The sequence below is a fragment of the Typopeltis vanoorti genome, chromosome 1 (genome assembly GCF_054136105.1).
Source record: "Typopeltis vanoorti isolate ZY-2024b chromosome 1, IOZ_Tvanoo_1.0, whole genome shotgun sequence".
Classification (NCBI taxonomy): Eukaryota; Metazoa; Arthropoda; class Arachnida; order Uropygi; family Thelyphonidae; genus Typopeltis; species Typopeltis vanoorti.
In genome coordinates, this window is record NC_143549.1 from 42,129,225 (window position 1) to 42,154,606 (window position 25,382).

Consider the following 25,382-nt stretch of genomic DNA (forward strand, 5'->3'; position numbering starts at 1 on the left):
ACTGACTCCATCTGGATACCCATAATAATAATTTACCACTGCCACTATTTGAATACCAAAGAATATGAAGCTACAAGTGGTAGTGGGACTTTTCACTAAGTTATGGTTAGAATTCCATGACATCCCACTCTTCTAAAATGCTTGATCTTTTCTTTAAAAATAGTCCTAATAACTATAGGCAGATCAGTAGCTGGTATTAAATCACTGCTTTCTGTAAATACTTCAGTATCTAGAATTGAAAATGGAGCTATGAACATTAGGTTATCAGGCAAGATTTTGCTGCTGTTTAGGTATTCATTATCAGAAAAAGTTCAGGGAAAAGAAGCAATGAACTTGGGAACAATATGCAACATTCAGAGAGACATTAAGTGATTTAATAGATGGACAAGGAAATTTTACACCAGAGAAAATCAAACAGATATGGAATTTAAGATTTTCCTTTCTCTGGCAGTAGGATATGATATATGAGTGTACAGATGCAAAATTGTAGTCTGTCTTTGTTATAGAAGAAATCATTTACCAAATGGTCCAAGAAATAGTTTACACAGCTACTAGCCATGGGTGATAAGAAATAGAAAGTAGAATTTGGACTTTTAAGTAGTAATGAACATATTTTTTTGTTTTGGATCTTTTTCTTTAATGTTTTTGAATTTTGTTTTTTCTGCTTACATTAACATTATTGTAATAAAATAGATAAAAAAATTATTAAGGAACTAAGTTTGTTAAAACTTTTACAACTGATATTTCTCTAGCAAAACACTAGCATTGTTAGAGTGAACACAGTAACCAAGTAAACAGTCCTCCTTCAAGTGTCATTCCCTAGAAGGAGGTTGGCAACCATGTCACGGAACATTTTTCTTTCTTTGCTGCTCTGGAACATTTATGGTAATTCAAGCCAGTCCAATCCTTGATGTCTTCAAACCACATTCTCCTGGGTCTACCTCACCCTCTTTTTCCATCCACTTTCCCTTCTAATATTAATTTCTGAATGCCTTTTTGTCTAGTTAGATGTCCAAAATAAGAACAAAAAGTTTTTGTTCTTTAATTATTTTCATTTTTGCTTTCTTTAAAACATTTTCATTTTCTCTGTCCATGATATTTTCAACATTCTTTTGATAGTCCACATTTCAAAAGCTTTTTTTCTCAGCTGATTCTTTATTTAGAGTCCATGTTTCACTGTTGTAGAGAAGACTTGACCAGATATAGTATTTTAATAATCTGTTTCTTGTGTCTATGTTAATGTCTCTAGATGTTAGAATAGTTTTCATATCTATAAAGGCTTTTCTTGCTATCTCTATTCTTCTTTTTATTTCTTTAAGGGAATTTCTCGTCTGTAAACATTTGTCCCAAATATATAAATGACTGAACCTATTCAGTTTTCTTTTTGTTAACAGTTATGTTTGATTTCTTATTTATTGGTTCTTTTGATATAATCATGCACTTGTTTTCTTTAGGTTAATAATTAATCCCATGTCTAAGCTTCTGTTGTAAATTTCTGTGATTAAGTTTTGAAGATCTTCAGATTCAGCTATAAGGACTGTGTCATCTGCATACCTGAAGTTGAAGTTTCTACTCCTGACTTTTACACCCTTCAATTCTGAAATATCTTGCAAAACTTGCTCACTATATATTATACAGTAAGTAATATATATTATACAGTAAGGGTGATAAGATACATCCTTGCCTCACTCCTTTTCTGATTTCAGAGTTGTCGGAATATGCATTTTTATATCTTATTGAGGCCATTATTCTGTAGATATGTATTAATTTCTTGTGATCTATTGAATCAAATGCTTTGGTGTAATCAATAAAACAAAGATATATGCTTTTCTGGTTATCGAGGCTTCTTTCACATAATATCTGAGTCAAGTCCTTTTGATAATCATATTGAAAATGCAAATCATCTTCTCTTAAAAAACATTGTTTATTTTTTAAATTATTTTATAGTATATATGGCAATTGTGAACTCGTTTTTCTACAAGAGGGAAGAACATTTGATAACATTTAGGAGTGGTAACAACAGCTCACAAAATGACTACATTTTGACTAGAAGAAAACATCTTAAGGTTGTGACAAATTGTAAAGTAATTCCAACAGATCAAGTAGCACAACAACACCGACTGCTGTGCGCAGACTTTAAAATAAGATCGAAGATAAGAACTTCTGGATGCCATGGGATGAAGACAATTAAGTGGTTTCACTTAAAAGAGGAGAGTGTGAGGAATCGTTTTAGGGAGAGGGTGTTAGAGAGGATTTCGGATGGACTGGAAAGTGTACAAGATTGGTGGAAACATAATTCAAAAGTAATCCTGAGCTGTGCAATCGAGGTGCTTGGTAAGACATCTGGAAAGATTAGAGAGAAAATTAGAAAGAGTGCAGAAGGAGGGTTGGTGGTGGAATAATGATGTACAAGTGGCAGTGACAGCTAAGAGGAAGGCAAAGCAGAAGTGGGATGAGTCAAGAGTGGAAGAGGACAGAGAGGTGTACAAAGAGAGAAAGCAAGAAGCCAAGAGAGTTGTGGCATAGGCGAAGGCCATGGCATATCAAGATCTGTATGATCAATTAGAAACAAAGGAAGGACAGAGAAAAATTTACCAACTAGCGAAATGTAGAAATAAAGCAGCAAAGGACATCTTGTATGTGAGGCAGATCAAAGATGCTGAAGGAAGAGTATTATGGAGGGATGTGGACATAAGAAACAGATGGAAAATATACTTTGAGGGACTTTTGAATGAGGAAAATGCAAGGACTCTCAGAGGAGATGGGCAGCCTTCTGAGGGGGATGGTGCAGAACATCAGTAGAGTGGAAGTGATGGAGGCCATGAAGAGGATGAGGAATGGAAAATCGGTGGGCCCCGACAGAATTCCAGTGGAGGCATGGAAGGCACTGGGGGAAGAGGGAATCGACTTGCTGTGGGACCTGTTCATGAAAGTTTGCCAACAGGAAAATATACCCGAGAAATGGAGGGAGAGTACTCTTGTTCCCATCTACAAGGGTAAAGGGGATGCACAAGACTGTAAAAATTACAAAGAAATAAAGTTGATGTCCCACACAATGAAGATCCTAGAAAGGGTTCTTGATGGTAGATTGAGGAAGGAGGTGGAGATTGCAAAGGAACAATTTGGCTTCATGCCTGGTCGATCGACAACAGATGCTATATTTTGGTTACGGCAGATGATGGAAAAGTTTCAAGAAAGACAACAGGAACTACATCTGGTGTTTATTCATCTGGAGAAAGCGTATGATAGAGTGGCAAGGCAAGAAGTTTGGAGGTGTCTGAGGGAGAAGAAGGTGCTGGAGAAATATGTCAGGTTGGTGCGCGAAATGTACAGAAATGTGAAGACAAGTGTTCGGACCTGTTTGGGACAGACAGAAAGTTTTCAAGTAACAGTTGACTTGCATCAAGGGTCAGCATTAAGTCTGTTTCTGTTTAATATTGTGATGGAGGTGGTAACAGAGGAGGTGAGAGAAGATGCGCCTTGGACAATGTTGTATGCAGATGACATCTTGCTGTGTGTAGATTCAAGAGAAGAAGCAGGAACTAAACTGGAAAGATGGAGAAAAGTACTGGAAAAGAGAGAGGTATGAGACTGAGCAGAAGTAAGACAGAGTATGTGTTGTGCAGTGGGTGGCGGCCAGAAGACAGATCTGGAACTGGAAGGAAATGTCATCAGGAAGGTGAGAGACTTTAGATACTTAGGTTCAACAGTAGAAGAAGATGGAGGAGCTGAGAAGGAAGTGGAATGCTGGATACAAGCGGGTTGGAGGAACTGGAGGGAGATGGCTGGAGTGTTATGCGATAAGAGGGTGCCAATCTATCTGAAAGGCAAAAGTTATAGGACAGTAGTGAGGCCAACTATGACATATACTATAGAAACTGTGGCCTTGAGGAAAAATAACATCAGCAGGATGGAAGTAGCAGAGATGAGAATGCTTAGGTGGATGTGCGGTGTGACCAGAAAGGATCGTCTGAGAAATGACTATGTCAGGGGAACAGTGAAAGTTATGAACTTAGGAGCGAAAATACAGGAGGCAAGGTTGAGATGGTTTGGTCATGTGATGAGGAGGGAGGATGAATGTGTGGGAAGAAGGGTCATGCAGGTGGATGTGCAAGGAAGGCAGAAGCGTGGGTTGCCAAAGAAGAGATGGAGGGAGCTGATAGAAGAGGACTTGAAGATGAAGAAATTGGATGTGGTGACAGCCCAAGACAGGAAGGTGTGGAGGAGACTCATTACAAACAGTGACCCCACTTAAGTGGGAGAAGCTGCAGAAGAAGAAGATAGATAGATTTTTTTTTTTTTTAAAGAGCGCTGTCACTTTCAATGGTTTTTCATGTAATATCTAAATGACTCAGTATGAATGTTAACTGATTGCTTGGTCACTTCTGATTTCTTTTACATTTAGTTTCTCTGTTTGAGAAATGTAAAAGCTGTAATAAATTTAGAATTTTCTAAAAAAAATGTGTATTTATCCATTTCACTTCATTAAAAGATTTGCTGTTTAAAGGAAGATGTTTCTATCTGCAAGATAACTATCATAGCTTGTGTAGTCTTCCATGGTGTTGGAATAATGATTAGTGAGGAAATGCTTTGTGAGATGATAAAATCTTGCATATGTTATCCATACTATCTTTATGTAATAATAATGTTACATTAAAAGCGGTAAGAGATTCACTTAGTGAATGATTAATCAGCCTAGTAGGAAAAATTAAAAAATTGATAGTATTAGAGCACAGGATAGCACACGAATAAACTGATGAAGCAAATCATCTCTAATATAATCATCCTAAATTTCTCAGCATTAATTTGTCTGTAATCATCACTTCCATAAGTTTCGTAATAAAGTTTCAAATTAGCTCCATAACAATACCATGTATCAAAAGACTTTGAATATCTAGAATATTTGTAGGATATCTAAATGAAAGAGGATTCTTAAATTATGTTTCCACATGCTCCTCAAACTTGATGTAGAATTCATTTGCCTCATCACTCCATGAGTTTTTAATATCCCTATTGTAGAACTTGGCTGGTTGAAGCCATTATCACAGTCTTGTGTGATTATTATTATCGCAAAATGTCTCCAGGAAAGCAAATTCAATTACACTACCTGCATTCACCACTCCCAAAGGTAAGCCATTCCAATCATGCACTGCACTGAGAGAGAGATCTAGCTCTCATCCCTTTCTTTGACTGCATAAATTCTGAACTTTCATGGATGGCCCCTCATCCTCCCCCCCCCACATTCCATGAAATAAAAATTCCATATGCTGGTATCCTGTATGACTCATTCAGAAGTTTGTAGATCTTTCTTCATAATCTATTCCACAGTCCTAGTATCATCTTTAACATTACTTTTTACCCTCTCTGGTTAGAATGGCTTGCATTTGGAGGTGAGTGTAGATAGTGTGATTGAATTTACCTTCCTTAATGAGTCAGTGATCTCATCTGATTACTACACACAGTAAATCAGATGAGATCATATTAAAACTTTGTAACGAGGAAATTACTTCTTTGTCCTTACATGCCAATATTTATTTCAGCAATGTAATTTTCCTCTGAGTTGAAGTTGCAATTTTTGCTATGTAGTCCCTGAACTTCAACTTCTTCTTATCTACTAACATTCTAGTATCCCTAGGCTGGTCAGTTTCGTCTAGAATAATTCCACCAACATAACATATCATTCAATATCTCATTGCATAAAAGTGCATAACTTTATATTTACTAAAATTTGAAGTGTCAGCAATCTTCACATATCCACAATTCCAGCTTATTCAAATCATTCTGCAAGCATTGTATTATCAGAAATGTTCTCATTGGTTGAATTTTTTGCCTGGCTGTAATTGTTCCATTGTGATGACATCTAAATTTATTTCAACGTTTTTACATAATTTGTCTATGGACAGACAATCATCATCAAATTCCTAACATCTACCCTCAAGGTGTACAGGATATGATAGTACCACATGAAAAATTTACATCATTACTAACTTCCTATCTACAATTTTCCTCGAAGTCAGTCTGTTACTTGTCAAGACTCCAACATTATCAGATCTTATATTTCTATCGTCCAAGGCACTTTGTACCGTATCAATCCACCTATATCTTGGTCTTCCTCTGGGTCATTTTCCTGCCAACCTGGCAGAGAACAGAGAACATTTGTTTTGCTAATCTTTCCTCACCCATTCTGTTTAAGTGACCATACCACCTGAGATTAGCTCTGCTAACACATTCCTGGATGCTGGCAATGTCGAGTTCTTTCTTAATATCCTCATTTTTAATATGATATTGCCATTGATACCATCTGTTCACGCCTCTAATCTTTCTCAGGACTCTCATATCTGTGGTCTCTAGTCTTTGATCAAGTGTTTTACTTCTGACCCAGCTCTCAGATCCATAAGTTAAAACTGGTTTGAACACAGTCTTGTGTACAGCTAATTTAGTGCTCCGACTAATTTCTCTCTTATTCCATATGAATTTATTCAGTTGACTTCCTACCATACCGGCTTTGTTGATTCTGTTGTCTATTTCCATATTTAATTTACCATCTTCACTAAAAATCGTGCCTAAGTAGTTGGAATGTATTACTTGTTCCACAATACAGTTAACATTTTCAACAATTCTACCTATTTTCATTGTCTTTGTCTTTTTAATGCTGACCTTCATACCACATCCATTACAACAGTTATTCGATTTAGTCAGGGAATCTCACAAACTTGTAGTGGATTTATTTAGAAGTATAACATTGCCTGCATAAAGCAAAGAGCTGATATTAACATCTCCAATTCTGATATCATGTTTAATACCACTTTCCTTCATAATGTGATCCATATAGATAATGAAAAACAGAGGGGATAATGTATATTCTTGTCTGATACCAGATTTAACATTAAACCATCACCCTGTACTTCCTTCAATTCTAACTGCTGACTTACAACTCAAATAAAGACTAAGTATTGCTTGATATAATACTCCATCGACACCATATAACTGTATCGTATTGAATAGCTTTTCTCTTGGCACCTTGTCATATGCCTTTTCCAGATCTAGAAAACTCAAATTGAGATCTTTATTATATTCCCATGCTTTCTCAACTATTTTGCGTAAAGTGAAGATCTGATCCTGACAGCCTCTATTTGGCCTGAATCCAGCTTCTTCACCAAGCTTTTCTTCCACAATTCTTCTCAACCGTTTCTCAAGTATACTTGCATAGATCTTGCCAAGAACTCAGCAGGGAAATACCTCTGTAATTCCCACATTCAGTTTTATTTCCCTTTTTATATATGGATACTATTAGAGCTCTACTCCAATCATCGAGAATTTGTCCCTCTGTCCAGGCTTTCTGAACTATGCAATGCAGCCACTGTAAGACTTTTATACCACCATACTTCAGCATTTCTGGTAGAATATCATCTACTCCTGCTGCCTTTCCACATTTCAAGCCTTTGATGGCTTTTTCTACTTCAAGTATGGATATGTATTCCTGACTGCATGCCTGTTGAGTGTTTTTTACCACTGTGCTATCACTACTTGTTTCATTTAGCAATTTTTCGAAGTAATTACTCCATACTTCAAGGATATCTTTTTCTCCTGTTTTCATGTCATATCTCTAACTCCTTTAACAGCATCTTTCCTCCATTTCTAAGGTTCTTCAACAATCTCTAGAATATCTTACCACCTTCTTGATATTTATTTTCTATGTTCTTGCCAAAGTCCTCCCATGACTTTTGTTTAGCTAGTTTTATGCAGTGTTTAGCTTTCTTACATTTGTCTCTGTACACTCTAAGAGCAACAGCTGACTTATTTGCCAGGAACTTTTGATATGCTTTCTTCTTTTCCTTCACTGCCTCTTTAACTTCCTGTGTCCACAATGGAGTTCTAATTCTTCTATCCTTGCAGACATCCTCACCACATGCCTCTCTCGCTGAATCAATCAGGGTTTTCTTCAAGGCTTGCCACTGAATCTCCAAGGTTTGGTTCCTGTTCTCAAACTCTTTCATTTTTTCTTCAATAATATTTTGTGTATTTTAGTCTACAGTTCACATCTGAAAGCTGCTCATTACTTTAAAACTTTCTTACATGTTATTCTTTTCAATATGAAATTCAATTTTATCCTGCTGAAGACTAAATAGTGATCACTTCCAATTTCAAATCCTCTGTACCCTCTGGTGTCCTGCACCAGGGAGAAGACATCACTATCATCAATAACATAGTCAATGAGACTTTTCTTATTCCTTGCCTCTTCTCTCCATGTGATTTTGTGCACATTTTTATGTTGGAACATGGTGTTAGTAATAACCAGTCCATGTCCTGAGCAGAAATCCAACAGGTATTTGCCATTATTATTATTAGCTTTGCTCTTTTGTCCAAATTTTCCCAAAATATTTTTGTATGTCTGACAATCATTTCCTACTCTGCTATTTAGATCCCCAACAAGGACGAACTTTTCCTTTTTCATTGTGTCAGTTGCTTTTTCTAAAGCCTCAAAAAAATTCCTCCACTTCTCCTTAGTAGAACATTCTGTGGGACCATAGGCCCAAATAAGTCTCATTGTCCAATTCCCCATTCTGATATTAGCCCTCATCACTGTACTTGAGACTGCCTGCCATTCAAGAAGATTAGCCTCGTGTTTTGTGTTGAATACTATGGCTACTCCTTCTTTTCCTTGATTGTCATTTCCTGGACAGACTATTGTTAGTAAAATTAATTGTAATTAGAAAAAGAAATTTTTATATAACTGTCATTGTTATAAAATTTTAGGCAATCTTTTTGGAACAGTAGTCCATTGTAAATATTATATGAAGCTGCAGTATTTATGGTTTCATTATTGATAGAAAACTAGTGATACCATAAGTCTAACCATACCTTACAGTAAATCCCTTGTTACATTTAATGGCAGCAGGAAGCAAAATCAATAGAACATGCATAACCTCTTATATCATTAGAACTAACATACTTGTAGGCTTCTATAGATTATATTAAATTACAGTTATATTAAGCATCAAGTGAAAGAAGTTTAGTTTTGTTTGTGCTACTGATAAATGCAGTAATTTAATATAATCTATAGAAGCCTACAAGTCATGATGTTACTCATGGAGTTGCAGCGGTGGAAAATGATGACTATGATATATTGTGATATGAGAAGAACATCTCATATGCCAAGAATTCTCTTAAGAGAAATATATACAAGGAAGTAATAGCCAGTCTTGTTGGCCTATTAGGTGGTTAGCATATCCACTCTCCAGCCAGAAGGCTGTGGGTTCAAATCCCGTTGTAGGCATGGATGTTTGTGATCGTCTCTATAAATACTAGTGGTGGTGATGAACGGTAGATGTCGTTGGTGTAGTTGTGGTTGGTGGATTGAGTGGTAGAAAGAGAGAGAGAGATGTAGAGTAGGTGCCCTCTCTTGATGAGTCTGTGGATTCCCTGGAGGTGTCTCATTGTAATAATATTGGTTTTCTGTGTTTGATATTTTGAGAGTTCCTATGGATGAACTAATTTAACTTGAGTGGTAAATGTGATCTGAACCTTTGTGGTTACCAATTGAAAAGAGAACCATTTAATGTATTTCACACAGAGGTAGCATATCCCCCCCCCCTTTTCTGCTGTAAATTCTTGATAAAGTTAACTAGATTAGTTAACAGAGGACTTCAACTCAATCCTAGCAAGACAAAGATTGTGGTTCTCAAAGGAAATTCAAACAGGGAAGCTCTTGAGAAACAAGTGCACCTTAACGGAGAGCATTGAGGTAGTCAGCAAGTTGGAGTACCTGAGATCCATTATTAATGTGAAGAATTGCTGTTCAGAAAACATCAGGAGAAGATTAGGAATGGCTAAAACAACAATCAGATACTTGTCTAAAATCTGGAGGGAGAGACCTATTTCCATGGGAACAAAGTTGAGGATTTTCGATGCAGTTGTTTTTCCAATAGCAACTTATGGATGTGAGACTTGGAGCCTAAAGAAGTCAGATAAAAAAAAAGGATAGCTGCTTTTGAGATGTGATGTTTAGAGGATATACTGAAAGGTGTACAAATGAATGGGTGTTAGAAAAGATCAGTAGGACTTTTCTAGAGTTCTACCGAAGCCTCCAGAAAAGCATACAACAGGACTACATGGCGAGGTCTGGTGTGGCATATTGCTGAGCATTGGAGTGACCATATGGCATCTGTGGATGCCCAGTGAACATATAATGATCTGGAAACTCAGTTTTTCATCCCGCATATAGACAAATCAGTCAAAAGAATACACCCAATTTACAGACAGAAATGATGTTAGTGGTGATCATAGTTGAAATTGTTTGTTGATGGTAGTTCAGTTGTTTATAGTTGAAGGATTAAGCAGGAGAAACAATGAGTTGTGTGTGGTGGAGGAGAGTACCCCCCCACAATGCAGATGTCAGATAATAATTTATGGATCTGACAGTTGCCAATTAGAAAGGCACAAATGTCCCAAGGAAATTGTTTTATTATTATTAATTATTTTTATTTTACCCATTCATCTTTATACAGTTATAACCTGTGAAAGAAATCATTAATATGTAATCAGGGACTGAATATTTTTTCAGTAATCCATAATGAAAAGTGACGGTATAGATTGTCATTGTTCATTATGTATGACCATGAAGGAACATTTGCTGTTGCTATTTTCTGTTTCTCTTGGAAAAAGTCAACAGATTAAGATTTCTTAAGAAAGCATATATTTAGAAGCTGAGATAAGATTAATCATTTTCTCTTGAACTATAGATAATTTCATTTCTTGATTTATTAATTGACTGTTATAGAATGTCTATAAGGACAAAATTAACTGATATTAGAAAATGACAATCCAATAATTTGAATGTGTGTGTGAGAGAGAGTAAAAGTCATTTTATATAGTTGTTGAAGTGGTTTGTTTATATTGAATTTCTCTCTCACACATGCACACACACTTTGATAATAAAATATTGGCCATTTCTTGATCTGATTCATTTTAAATGCTAAAATAAATCTTAAGTTTCAAATGCATATCATGGTAAAACACCAAGTACATAGGCCTGGGGATAAGATTTACAGTACATAACACAGTCCATTACAGAATTAGTAAGAAGATATTAAACACCATATTTGAATTACTTACATCACAATATGATCATCTGCCATAATGGGCATTTCTTTCTTTTCTTTACATAAAGACTATCTACATGGTATGCCATTCTTTGACTTCAAAAAATGCACAGTACTTTCTGTTGTTCCGACACATGTGCATGTGCAGAGCACCACAGCTAGTGCACTTTTATTACATGCTAAAGAAAAATAAAGAAAGAAAAAATAAAACAGTATATTAAGTACTTATCTTCCACTTGCATATTCTTTGTTGGCCTGGCCTTCCATTTTTTCCTTGCACTTAGATTTTATTATCACAGCACTTCATTAAAGTTGATACTCATTGTATGTGATCTATTCTTCTGTTGGTATTCCTGTTCAAAAAAACAAACTTTTTAGAAAAGATGTGCATTTAGATACAGTAATATCTCACCTTATGATGCTTTGCTTTACTACAATCAGCTTCTGAGGCACTTTTCAATTATGACCAGTGCCCATTTCTATAGTGCTGCATTCACTCATATTTAATTTTATTGTTGTTAATAATGGCAGACATTGAAAAGAGTGCTGCTTCCAGTGAAAAGGAAACCCATAAACCTATTGCATTACACATCATCATCATGCCTATCAAAGAAATTTAGGCCCAGAGTGGCCTGTTCTGGCCTTAGAAGTCATCGTGGAATCTCTTAAAAGATTCAACGTCCTGGTTTTCTTTTTCCTAATAGTTTGTAATATAAGGTTTGTTTTGGTAATCTTTCTGTTTTCATTCTTCAACATGTTCCATTTATGTTTATATTTCAAATTTTTTTCTATTACTGATTCCTGGTTAATTCTTTCTTTACATTACACATGCTAAGATTAAAATTATTAAATTTGTTGATGATAGTATATTGAACACTGAAATAGGCCACAGACCGAGCTTACCTACACTACTGTTGTTGCAATTGTTAAAGAACAAAGCTAAGATAATTAAAGGTACTACATTAGTTGATACTACAGTTATCCATAAACATGACAGTCTTATTGCCAAAATGGGAAAAACTTTTAGTGATATAGATTGATGACCAAACTGATTGGTGTGTTCATTTAAACCAAGCTAGCTATTGAGAGAAATGTTTTTGTTTGCAAAAATTATTCTAAATCTGACATAACTAAATGTTTTATTTACATCATTTACAAATATTATTAAACTATTCCATGCATCTACAGTTGGGGGGGGGGAGACTGATTCACTATATGGCAAAATTTGCTTTACAGCAGTGGTCTGGAACCTAAGATGGTGCATGACATGGGTATGCCTGTTTACTCATTTCATAGCTATAGTTGCTTTGACATAATTCAAACTAATTACATCTGGTTCTCTCATTCCAATATACGAAACACTGCACATTATATTCTCTCAAATTTCCTCTGGTTTGTTCCACCATCCATTATCTTCATTATCCAAAGAAAATTGCTATGAGTGGTGTGTAATTTATACACACTCTTTGAGTTCTTTACAGGCCATATTCTCTCCTATGTATAATCTACATCCAGTGTCTTGTGAGGTATTACATACAACTGTTGTACAAAATGAAGACCCTAAATTTCTTTAATAAATTTAGTTTAATCCTTTATCCAAGTGAGCAAACAAAGTTTGTGCCTGAAAGTATCTTCAGGACTGGGGTAAGGTGGTACAACACCAGCAACTCGTTGCAAAGGTGGAGCAAGCTAATATCACTCCTATCTCAGTATCTCCCATAATGCAAAACACATCTCCTTGCGGATATGTATAATGTTATGCATTAAGCGAAGGGCCACTACCCAGACTACTTTCGACCTTTATTGAAGTCTCTTCAGTGGGAGCCAGGCCCAAGTGGAGATACCAGGCAGAAGCATTAGCAAGGTCATCTCTACCTATAGGAGTTGCCAAACGGTGTGACACCGTTTGGCAACTTTGCTATCGTTTGGTATCTCCACTTGGGCCTGGCTCCCACTGAAGAGACCTCAATAAAGGTCGAACGTAGTCTGGTAGTGGCCCTTCCCTTAATGCATAACATTATACATATCTGCAAGGAGATGTGTTTTGTATTATGGGAGATACTGAGATAGGAGTGCTGTTAGCTTGCTCCACCTTTGCAACGAGTTGTCCTGGTGTTGTACCACCTTACCCCAGTCCTGAAGATACTTTCAGGTGCAAACTTCGTTTGCTCACACTTGGAAAAAGGATTAAACTAAATTTATTATAGTCTAACCAAGTGAAAAATAAACTTTCAATTAAATTTCTATGTTTGGGCTAGATTCCTAGCCATATTGGAATTAAGGGAAATGATACTGCAGATGCAGCTGCTAGATCAGCTCATACTTTTTCCATGTACTATTTGACAGTTCCCTGGAGAGTCTATAGACATTTTAAAAGATTAAAGCTAATTTCTCAGTGGCAGTCATATGGCAGGAAGCGCTGATAAACAAATTGCATGATATTAAGCATTGGAAGTCTAGTCAATGTAGAAATAGAAAAAAGAAAGTTATTCTTGCTAAGCTCCATGTAGGTCACAGTCATCTTGTCTACTGAGGGCTTGATCCACTTTTGTGTGAAAAATGTAATGTTCATCTTATCATTCGTCATATTCAGTTGGAGTGATACTTCACACAAGATAGAGGAAGGAAATTTTTACTTATCTGGCAAAGCCATATACACACCATCAGATGTTTTTAACTTTTTACAAAGAATTACCATATTTTTTTGCCTTATAAAATGCTTAATAATTACCATGCATATTGCTGTCCTTGCATCAGTAAACCTTAAATCAACCAACCAACTGATCAAGCTTTATTATCCACTGTTTGTACCCTGTTCTGAAAATTAGTAGAGTAAGGATGTACTACTATCTTTTCATTGTTCTCCGAATTTTAACTTCCTGTCTGTCATCACTTGCCTCCTTCATTTCTTCTAATAATGTCACAATTATAGAATACATAGCCTCCCATCTCTAAATTCTCCAAATCAGAATCTCATACTTAACTTTGCTAACATGGTATTTCCACTCTTTTGTCTGTCTTTTCTCCCTGTTCGAAGTTCCTGAAGAGGCACTTCATCAGTACTATTCTTCTAATGACTCTTAGCATTGTACCATCTGCAAATAACCTTCAGTCTCTTAATCTAAGATTTATTTGAATTTTTTCTTTGGAATTTTAAAATATTATAACTTCAAATGTTAAAGTTTAGAAAACTTTTATTTTTCAGAATCAGGAGAAAGAGATGTTATCATCATGAGACATGATATTGAAATCCAGTGGCCTGACACTAAAAAGGTACATATGCATTCTTTGTGTTGTTATTTGGGGGGGGACTACTCAGACTAATTTACCAATGCTTGTAATATAGTATTAAACATTACTTTCATTTTTGCTAAGCAAGTCTTAAATTGATATTTGTGTACGGTATAATGATAAAATGTTTAAAAAAAAAAAAAAAGGCAATTGTTTATTTTCCATTTGAGGATGCAAAGAACCATTATAAGCATTTTTTCAGTTCAAGATAAGCCATGTGGATAAAGGGAGATATCAGAATTTTTCACCCCAATAACATACATTTAAAGGACACTTATCTTACATAGTTTCCTCATCCATATTCCAACCAAACTTAAACCTCTGTAGCAACAACTTGATTCGTATATTCTCAAATGAAAGGTGAGTTAGCTTAGTCTAATAGAGAGATAACAGTTTTTGATTTCATTGCATCATGAAGTAGACTGGATTTTTTTTTTTTATTCTCATTAAAATGCCCATATTGCTTGTGGTAATATTGATATCTTAGCTATTTGAAATAGGCCTCCTCATCCTTTTAGCCTAGAACTAAGGTAATACTATTATGCATTTCTTAAGTTAAGTTTTTAAGCTTTGACAAAGTATATAGTTTAAAAGCTGTAGAATTGTTCATTCTTTGGTTTCTGTAGTTTGAAACTAAGCCTGGTAAAATAATGTTACCAGGCTTAGTTAATTTTGTCAATGTAAATTAATTTTTAAAAAATGGTACACATGACACAGTAAGAATATCTCTCATAAAAAAGCATTTTTACAACATACAACATTTAATTGCTTATTGAAATCTTCGGTGAATTCACAACTCATATGCATGATGTGTTGATATTATATAAAGTGTGCTTGGGATATTTATAGCCTATAATTAGAACTCAAAAAAAAAGATTATGAAATTCTGCACAGAAGTTTTGTCAAAATGAATTTTGTTTAAGAAATGGATATATATGTATATAGTGTGCTTGGGATATTTATAGCCCATGATCAGAACTCAAAAGAAAAGATTATGAAATTCTGCACAGAAGTTTTGCCAAAATGAATTTTGTTTAAGAAATGGATAGCTGGCATGTTTAATCCTTGATACTCTTTTTATACATTTTAATAATCTTCTTCTTCTGCAGGTCCCACTTAAGTAGGGTCACTGTTCTCATCCTCCTTTCTTGGGCTGTAACCAGACGTCCAAGTTCTTCATCCTCAAGTCCTCCTCCACCAACTCCTTCCATCTCTTCTTTGGCTGCCCGTGCTTCCTCCTTCCCTGCACATCCATCTGCATGACCTTTCTTCCCACATACTCATCCCCCCCCCCCCATCATCACATGACCAAACCATCTCAACCTTGCTCCTGTATCTTCGCTCCTAAGTTTGTAACCTTCACCATTCCCCTGACATAGTCATTTCTCTGACAATCCTTTCTGGTCACACTACACATCCACCTAAGCATTCTCATCTCCGCTACCTCCATCCTGCTGATGTTATTTTTCCTCATTGCCACAGTTTCCGTAGCATACGTCACGGCTGATCTCATTACTGTCTTGTAAATTTTGCCTTTTAGATTGATCAACTCTTCTTATTGCATAGCACTCCAGCCATCTCTCTCTCTCTCTCTCTCTCTCTCTAGTTCCTCCATCCCACATATATCCTGCATCCCACTTCCTTCTCAGCCTCTCCATCCTCTTTCACTGTTGAACCTAAGTATTTAAAGTCCCTAACCTTCCTGATGACATTTCCTTCCAGCTCCAGATTTGTCTTACTTTTGCTCAGTCTTATACCTCTCTCTTCCAGTACGTTCCTCCACCTTTCCAGTTTAGCTGCCACTTCTTCTCGATTCTACACAATGTCATCAGCATACAACATTGTCCAAGGAACGTCTCACTTCCTCCGTCACCACCCTCATCACAATATTAAACAGGAACAGACTTAATGCTGACCATTGATGCAAGCCAACTGTCACTTGAAAACTTTCTGTCTCTCCCAGACAGATCCAAACGCTTGTCTTCATATTTCTGTACATCTGCACTAACCTGACATACTTCTCCAGTACCTTCTTCTCCCTCAGACACCTCCAAACTTGCCTTGCCACTCTATCATACGCTTTCTCCAGATGAATAAACACCAGATGTAGTTCCTGTTGTCTTTCTTGAAACTTTTCCATCATCTGCCGTAACCAAAATATAGCATCTGTTGTCGATCGACCAGGCATGAAGCCAAATTTCTCCTTTGCAATCTCCACCTCCTTCCTCAGTTTTCCACCAAGAACCCTTTCTAGGATTTTCATTGTGTGGTACATCAACTTTATTCCTCTGTAATTCTTAGTCTTTTACCCTAGTAGATGTGGACAAGAGTACTTCCCCCCTCCCTCCACTCATGTATATTTTCCCGATACTCCATTCATCTTCTTTATGGCCTCCTTTACTTTCACTCTACTGATGTTCTGCACCATCCTCTTATAAAGCTGCCCATCTTCTCTGTGAGTGCTTGCATTTTCCTCATTCATAAGCCCTTCAAAGTATATTCTCCATTTGTTTCTTATATCCACATCTTTCCTTAATATTCTTCTTCCAGAGTCTGTGATCTGTCTCACATGTAAGATGTCCTTTGATGCCTTATTTCTACATTTTGTCAATCGATAAATTTTTCTCTGTCCTTCCTTTGTTTCTAATTGATCATAAAGATCTTGATATGTTATGGCCTTCACCTGTGCAACAACTCTCTTGCCTTCTCGCTTTTTCTCTCTGTGCATTCCTCTCTATCCTCACCCACTTCTGCTTTGCCTTCCTCTTAGCCATCACTGCTTCTTGTACATTATTATTCCACCACCATTACCAACCCTCCTTCTGCTCTCTAATCTTTCCAGATGTTTCATCAAGCACCTCGATTTCACAGCTCAGAATTGCTTTTGAATTATGTCTCCACTAATCTTGTACACTTTCTAGTCCATTCAAAATCCTTTCTAGCACCCTCTCCTTAAAACAATTCCTCACACACTCTCTTCTTTTAAGCTAAACCACTTAATTTCCCTCATCCCATTGCTTCCAAAGGTTCTTATTTTCGACCTTATTTTAAAGTCTGCGCACAACAGCTGCTATTGCTGCACCACTTGATCTGTTGGGATTACCTTACAATTTGTTACTTCCTTAAGATGTTTTCTTGTAGTCAATCTGTGAATTGTTGTTATCACTTCTAAATGTTATCAAATGTTCTTCCCTCTTGTGGAAAAATTATTTCACAATACATTTTAATAATGAATTTCGATTTTAAAATGAAGTGAGTAAAGTAATTAAATAAAGTGCTATAAATTAATTTTCTATTCATGTAATCTATATGGCCAGCCAGGCTGGCCAAGTGGTTAGCGTATCCTCTCTCCAGCCAAAGGGCTGCGGGTTCGAATCCCACCGTGGGCATGGAGATGTTTGTGATTGTCTGTGGAAATAGTAGCAGTGGTGGTTGGCAGTAGATCGCATTGGTGTAGTTGCAGTCAGTTGGTGGATTGAGTGGTGGAGACAGTTGTAGAGCAGGTGCCCTCCCTCGATGAGTCTTTTAACTCCCTGGAGGTGTCAAATAATAATAATCATCAACAACCATGGGTCCAATGCCCATAGGTGTCTGATGCCATCCTGATATGGTTCTTCCATTGCATTCTATTTTGAGCAAGATGACGCAGTTTGTTTATAAAGTTTCTGCATCATTTGATAATGTCATCGCCCCATTCTCTGTTTTGTATCCTTTTTTGTTCTTTCTTTCAATCATCCCAAACAGCAGCATTTTTATTTTCCTCTCATCGTTCATTCTACATATATGGCCAAAAAGATGTAGTTTCCTTTATTATTTTCTGGATCAGGTTTTCTTTTGGTTATATTCGTCTGTAGATTTCCCTCACTTTCTGGATCCAGCTTATTCTCAAGATCTTTCTATAGCACTTCCTCTAAAATGCTAATATCCTCCTTTCAGATTCTCTCAGGGAGTACCCTGGCCTCACATCCATAGAACATGCTGCTGAAGATACAGGTTTCTACAATGCGTAGTTTAGTTTGCTTCTTTATAGCTAGTCTCTTCCATATTTGTCCATGGCTATTCTAATTTTTGTCTCTTTTTTTGGGGTCCAAATCATGCGTCATGTGGCATCCAAGATATATTCCACATTTTCCAGTTGAAATTTGTCTATATTAACTATGTTCAGTAACTTAACTCCTGTTGTCCAAACATCATTGTTTTAGTTTTTTCAAAGTTGGCATTTAGTCCATATCTTTTTCCTTCTGTGTATAGTGTTTGCAATGTCTGTTCCAGCCTTGCTGTGTCTTCTTCAATCAGGGCAATGTCATCTGCAAAGCAGAGGTAGTTTATTCTCATACCATTTATTGAAATGCCTCCACCTTCTTCTTTAATCTTATCTATTGTTTGTCCCAGATGTGTGATGAAGATGATTGGTGATATTGGGTACCCTTGTTTTGTGCCTTGACTAGTGGCAAACCAATCTCCAGTTGCACCTGCTATCTTGATTTTTGCTTGTGCTTGGCTGTTTATATCTTTTCAGGCAGATCAATTAATTGTCCACACCAGTGGCAGCTCGTGGCTTGAAATTGTGGGGTGCTACAACTTTTGAAATATACATCCACACTGTAAGTACAGTGTATACAGTGTATTGGATAAATTATCAAAATTATGGTAAAAATTAAAAAAAAAATTAAACATGAAAAACTATTGTTTATTATTGATAAAATGATACAGTTTGGTATAATTCAAAATTACTTAAAAATAAAATATATTCTTCTTGTTTTGTTTCATGAAAAAACGTTGTTTATTATCGCTAAAATGATACAGTTTAGTATAATTCAAAATTACTTCAAAATTACTATAACAAATGTTGTCTTTAAATTGTAATGTCCAAATATTTAAAGAGCCAGAGTAAACACAATAAGTACTACGAACACTCTACTACTGGCACAAACTGCATATAAACAACAGTGGAACTGCGCGACGGACAATGCCGCATTAAGCTAATAGCTCACATCTCACTATGACGTGCATATGTTTGCGCACTTAACAATATGACACTGTGGTAAACACAGTGCTGCTACTGTCCTTCACCCTCCTAAGTGCTACAAGATGGATTTTTATTATATTTTATACAAAATAAGAGAATTGTATAGGATTGTTGATGATAAAATTAAATATTACAAGCAAATATAAATAAATTAATAAATATATTTGTATATCGAGAAAAATTGGGGATGCTGCAATTATGCAGTGCCTATGCACGAGCCGTCCCTGGTCCATACCATCGGATTTCAAGAAGACAGCCCATGTTATATTTTGGTCAATATTATCAAATGCTTTTTGGAAATGCACAAAACAGTAGTATATCTTTTTGTTCTTTCTTCAAACTTTCTCTGCTGTTGGTCTTAGTGCGAGTATTTGTTGCACTGTACTTCGATCTTTTTGAAATCCGGCTTGCTCATCAGGAAGATGTGTCTCCATATCACCCTTCAGGCATTCTATTAGTATTTTCATCAGTACTTTGCCAAGATGACTCATTAATGCAATAGTTCTGTAATTGGTGCATGCTAAAGCACTGCCTTTCTTATGAAGATCAACCAAGACTAATTTTTTCCACTCTTCAGGGACATACCCTGATCTCCATATTTCATTACATAGGTTATGCATTTCTTTTACAATTGATTCTCCCCCATATTATAGCATCTTGCCTATTATGTTGTCATCTCCAGGACTCTTGTTGTTCTTGAGATGCTTTATAGCCTTATTCACCTCCTCTTCCAAGATGTAATTTTCAAAGATCTCTGCTGGTGGAGAGATTTCTTTTAATTCTTTTGATTACTTCTGTTGCAGTATTATTTAGCTGATTTTTATATAGTTTGCTGCATAATAATATTAATAATAATAATAAAGTAATAATATATTACTGCTACACATAACATTAAATTTAGAATTCATGCTTTTTAACCACCTAAATGGCATATGGATCAAATCCACTAGTCTCCAAAATCTAAGGACAAATGCTATTTCTGAAGATTGCAACCTTGCTCTAACATGGAGCATGAAGACAGATTTTTGATTATAACAGCAAAACATAATTGATGTACCATGGCAGGTCAGCTTACAAGTCAGCTCCTTTCAAGAACAGGTATGCACATATCTTGACAAACTGTGGCAAGACATTTGCGACTGTAGTCTGTGTCCCTTTATCTACAGCTCTTCATAGAGCACATTTTCATTATGCTGTTGTATCCATAAAATTTGGACAAGACTCCAGTGGGCTAATGTACTCTTTGCAGATGAATCATTTTAGTCTTTCCTCCAAGTTTTGTGAACAGTAGATGTTTTATAATACAATGAGTTGAATTGGATAAGGGTAATGGGTTTACAGTGATAATCTGGACTTTGCTAATACCTTTGATAGGATACCATATAGGGTTGGTGAGATGGATAGGAGAGTGGTTGGAGAGATATCATAGAGTAGTTTATTCAGGAGTATAGTCCAAAAGAAGGTCTGTGATTAATGGTGTGCTGCAGGGTTCTGCTCTTGGACTACTGCTATTTAATTTTTTCATTACTTACATACATACATACATACATACATAGCTCATGGCAAAAACATGATCTTAAAAAAGAGAATCATGATGTCATTATATATTAACAGGATTGAAGAATTTAAAATATTTTAAGTTAAAAACTTTGAAGGAAAACATAGATCTAATCCAAGGAGTTGGAAAATAAAAATAAAATAAATAAAAGTAAAAGTCTTAATATGTTATAATAAGGAAAAAAAAACATATATATATCATTATAAATTCAGATCTAAGTTCGTAATCCAGGTCACAGCTTCAGGAGCTGCTTGTAAAAAGTCATTCCATTCCGTGCTTATCATTCTGATAAGCACGGAAGGTGCATTCTTTTACAATATGTTGCATAGTCTATCATGGAGCACCACAGTTCTGGAGATGATTGTCTGTTCCATTTATGGAGAGTATCTCCACATAGGCTATGGTTTGTCCAAATCCTATTTAGTACTGTCCTGGTTTTGCAAGGTAGATCCGATCCTATAATGATTTGATCACCTTTAAAGATATTATGCAAATGTTTCTTTCGAATTTTTCCTTCCATATTTCCTCCCACTTTGATAAAGGATTTAAATTGTTTAGCACTAGTTCTTCTGCTGCTCATAGTGATGGATGGCGAGATTTCAATCTTTTGACATTAAGAGTTGGGAGATCCTGATGAATAGGTAGGTTTGGATTACCAACAATTTTTTGAAATTCACTGACTAAAGAATTCAATCTACATAGTTCTGTAGGGATAATGCCTGCTAAAAGAGGTAACCAATATATTAGACTCAATCTAATAGAACCTGTAATTAATCTTAAGGTATTATTATTCAATTGAGAATTGATAATCCTTGTGTGAGGGCTATTTAGCCACACAGGAGCACAATATTCAGCACTTGAGAATACCAAATCAAGGGCTGTTGCTGAAGACCTCTTGAACCCCAGGTAGTTCCACAGAGTCTCTGTAGAATATTATTATGTGTCCTTAGTTTGTATGCCAAGTTTGAAAGATGTTGCCTGAGAGTGAGGGAATGGTCAAGTGTGACTCCCGAGTACCTAGGGAATTTATTATATGGAAGTATAGTATTGTTCAATTCAATTTTTAGTTCCACATTTTCCAAGTTATTATTTAGATGAAAACAAGATATTACTGTTTTGCTCTTATAACAGAGTCTTCATCTATTAAAATATTCATCCAGTATAGTTAAGTCTGCTTTTGGAATTTCTTCTGTATGACTTATGCATTTATGCTGTACAGTTATTGCTATATAGTCGGCATAACAAAATTTCCTTTATGTAGTGACGGGAAGATCAGATATGTACAGATTGAATAATAAGGGAGATAAAACAGATTCCTGTGATAATCCATTATTTAACTTCCTTTCGCTGCTAGTTTTATTACCTATAGCCATTATAAATCTTCTATCTCTTAGCATATTGTTAATAATATGGACTATTGTTGTACATGGGATAATTTTATATAATTCATATAGAAGGCCTTGTCTCCAGATGGTGTCGAAAGCTTCTGACAAATCAATAAACGCTGCTGGTGTTTTTACACCTTTTTTTGAAAACCAGCTTCTATGTGAGTTACTAGAGAGAGAACTGGTCACGATTTGGTCTGAAGCTAGGTTGTTCTATTGGAACATATTTAAAAATAGTGGAGTTTATTCTAATATAAATAAGTCTTTCAAAGAGTTTACATCCTTTGTCCAAAAAGAAACCGAACTTTTCGAAAATAGAAGAAACTAGTGGTGCCACCTGTTGTATCTTTTTGTTGTCAAAAGCAGCAACCTTCATTAGTGTGGTGTCAACTGTTTATGACATTTGTTTCATTAGAAGCCGAGTTATAGTGCCAAGAGTAACAGTGTGTTTCGACGAACGGTCAGGCATCATGATATTCATGCCATACGTGACAAATTCTTGCTACCAATCGCTTCAAAACTTTGAGATAAAACTCACCATTGAGTGTTTGGCCAGGTGGATTGAATTCTTTGTGGATAATGCCCTTGGAATCGTAGAAACAAATCAGCATGGTCTTTACTTTTGACCTCCAATCAACTTTTTTTCAGATGCCCCTCTTCTAGTGATCTCCACTCAGCCCTGCGTTTTATTTCAGGCTCATACTCAAAACACCATGTTTTGTCACCAGTAACGATCATTTCAAGGAAGTTTGAATCCTTACAAGCAGTTTTAATGAGGTCCTTGCAGTGTTCAATTCGATACATTTTTTGGTCATCAGTTTTTCCATACACGGGTAAAAATGTACAATATTAGATATGAAGCATGTATATCAAAAATATATGGTTCATATTCTTTTCTATAATATCCATAAGTTGGCACTTCACATCCATGTAATTACAAATTATAAGCATGTCAAGGCCATTATGATGGTTAAAGATGAAATATCTTGGCAAAACCTGATGTCAGTAGTATTGACTGATTCTGGTCAGTCTCCTTATTTTTAAGCCCTTTACTTGGATGTAAAAAGCTTTACTCATCATTTCTTAAAATAAGGGCATTAAGTGTAACTATAATTATTATTGGATTTACTATAAATTTATGAATTATTAAACAAGCTGGAAAAATTCTGCAATGATTATTTATATAAAACACTATAATTTACATCTAATATAATGCTCAAATTTTGAGCTGACATGATGTTTAGGATAATTCCTGAATAGTTAATAGTTCATCAGATTAAATTAAACTTACAAGAATTTATATTCTTGTTTAATATAAAGCTTCTTTCTCCCCTTCAAGTAGGATCACTGCAGCAGATCAACCTCCTCCACTCATTTCTGTCCAAGGTCTTCCTCCATTACTCAAGCTGCTTCCTGCTCAGACTTTGTGCAGATCACCACACAAACATTGTTCAGAGTGATTCAGTTCTTACTGTCTCTTTCAACAGATCCAGGAACATGACAAATAAGAAAGGGCCCAAAGCTGACCCTTGATGAACCCTGGCTGGGAATGCCTCAGATTCCTGCTCCACATCTCACCCTTGTTTTACTAATATCATATATGCCTAGTATGTTTCTGGAATCATTTTCTTTCTCATGCTTCTCCATATCTCTTTTCTTGGGACACTCTGTCAGAGCCCTTTTCCAAATCAATGAAGACCAGAAAAAGTTCCATGTTACTCTCCTGGCACCTGTTTAATCTTGATCGAAATGTAAGAAACAAAGTTTGCATGTAACTTCATGACTAGGCTAATGATTCACATTAATTGTCTTAGTATAACACCATGCAATGCACACATCCTTTCAAGTGTGTATGTTATGCATTATGGGTAGGACCAACTACCCAGACTGGTTTCAACCTGAGATCTTGGTAGTGGGAGCCAGACACATACCAAGGTTGAAGTAATGCAGAAGTCATATATTTCCAAGTAGCCTCTCTATATAAGTAGCCTAGTTGTGAAGATACTTCATATGCAAATTCTCTTTGCCTACACTTGAATAAAGGATTAAAGAAGAATATAATTTCTTGGCAAGTTTAGTTTAACCCATGATAAAACTCTACAACTAGCTCTTATACAGAATATTTTAATAATAAAGCATTAACCTTTTTTAGTATGTGTATTTGGAAAATATGGCTCCTGCATTCATTATGAGCTTTAATGGAATAAAAACAGCACATGTTTAATCACTCCTATATTTCATCTGTCACTGAGTCATAGTCAGGGAAATAATATTAAAATTGCAAAAACACACAAATTTGCACAAACAATAAGAGGAAAATACTAGACTGAAAGCCAAAGTCCTATAAATAGGGACAGCACCCTCTGTGGGTGCTGTTGGCTAGCCTTAGCTGTGTTGGACCTTAATTCATAAGCCTGAGAATTAAAGTTTCCCAAATCTTAGGAAGTTTAATTCATTTGTATTTATTAAGATTAGGGTGTTTAAATCTGCTGCTAATTCTAAAAAAATGTGTATTTTTTGTGGTGTAGTTTTTTCATTTGATACTGTGAAAGGTATCCAATGATTAGTTCTCAAGCCCTGACTGATTATACTTATGCCAACAGATGTATTTTTTATGTTTTTTCTAGGCAGATGTTAGCAGATCTCCCAGTTTGTCCATAATAAGATAAATTGCAGAACAAGGAACTTAACTGAAAGAGGAAGGTAGAGGATCCTTGGGAGAATGGATGAGGATAACCAGCTTTAGATAAGGTTTGAATGCCCTGCAGAGATTGTACTTGTTTAGAGTTCTGACTATTTTTTCTAATGTTCCTCAGATATAAGGAACAATGATAGTATTACTATAGTCAGCATGGTGAGAGGAATGGGAGGAACAATTAATTTGATCTTTTTTTGGCATTGTAGCCATTGCACAGGAAAGTCTTGCAAATAAAGCAGAAAAAGTTCAGCCTCATTAGAACAGAGCTTGAAGGCTCTATTGACAAGGGTTTTGATAATGTCATGTTGTTTAAAGGAGG

The 25,382-nt window shown here is 35.8% G+C and overlaps 1 protein-coding gene across 1 annotated transcript in view; it reads left to right on the forward strand.

Moving 5' to 3' along the window:
* Window positions 1-25,382, forward strand: part of LKRSDH (lysine ketoglutarate reductase/saccharopine dehydrogenase) — a 363,892-nt gene that overhangs the window by 325,722 nt on the left and 12,788 nt on the right. The window contains exon 23 of the mRNA XM_090398943.1: window positions 14,308-14,375. Coding sequence (XP_090255069.1) covers window positions 14,308-14,375 — 68 coding nt within the window. The remainder of the gene's footprint in view (window positions 1-14,307; window positions 14,376-25,382) is intronic.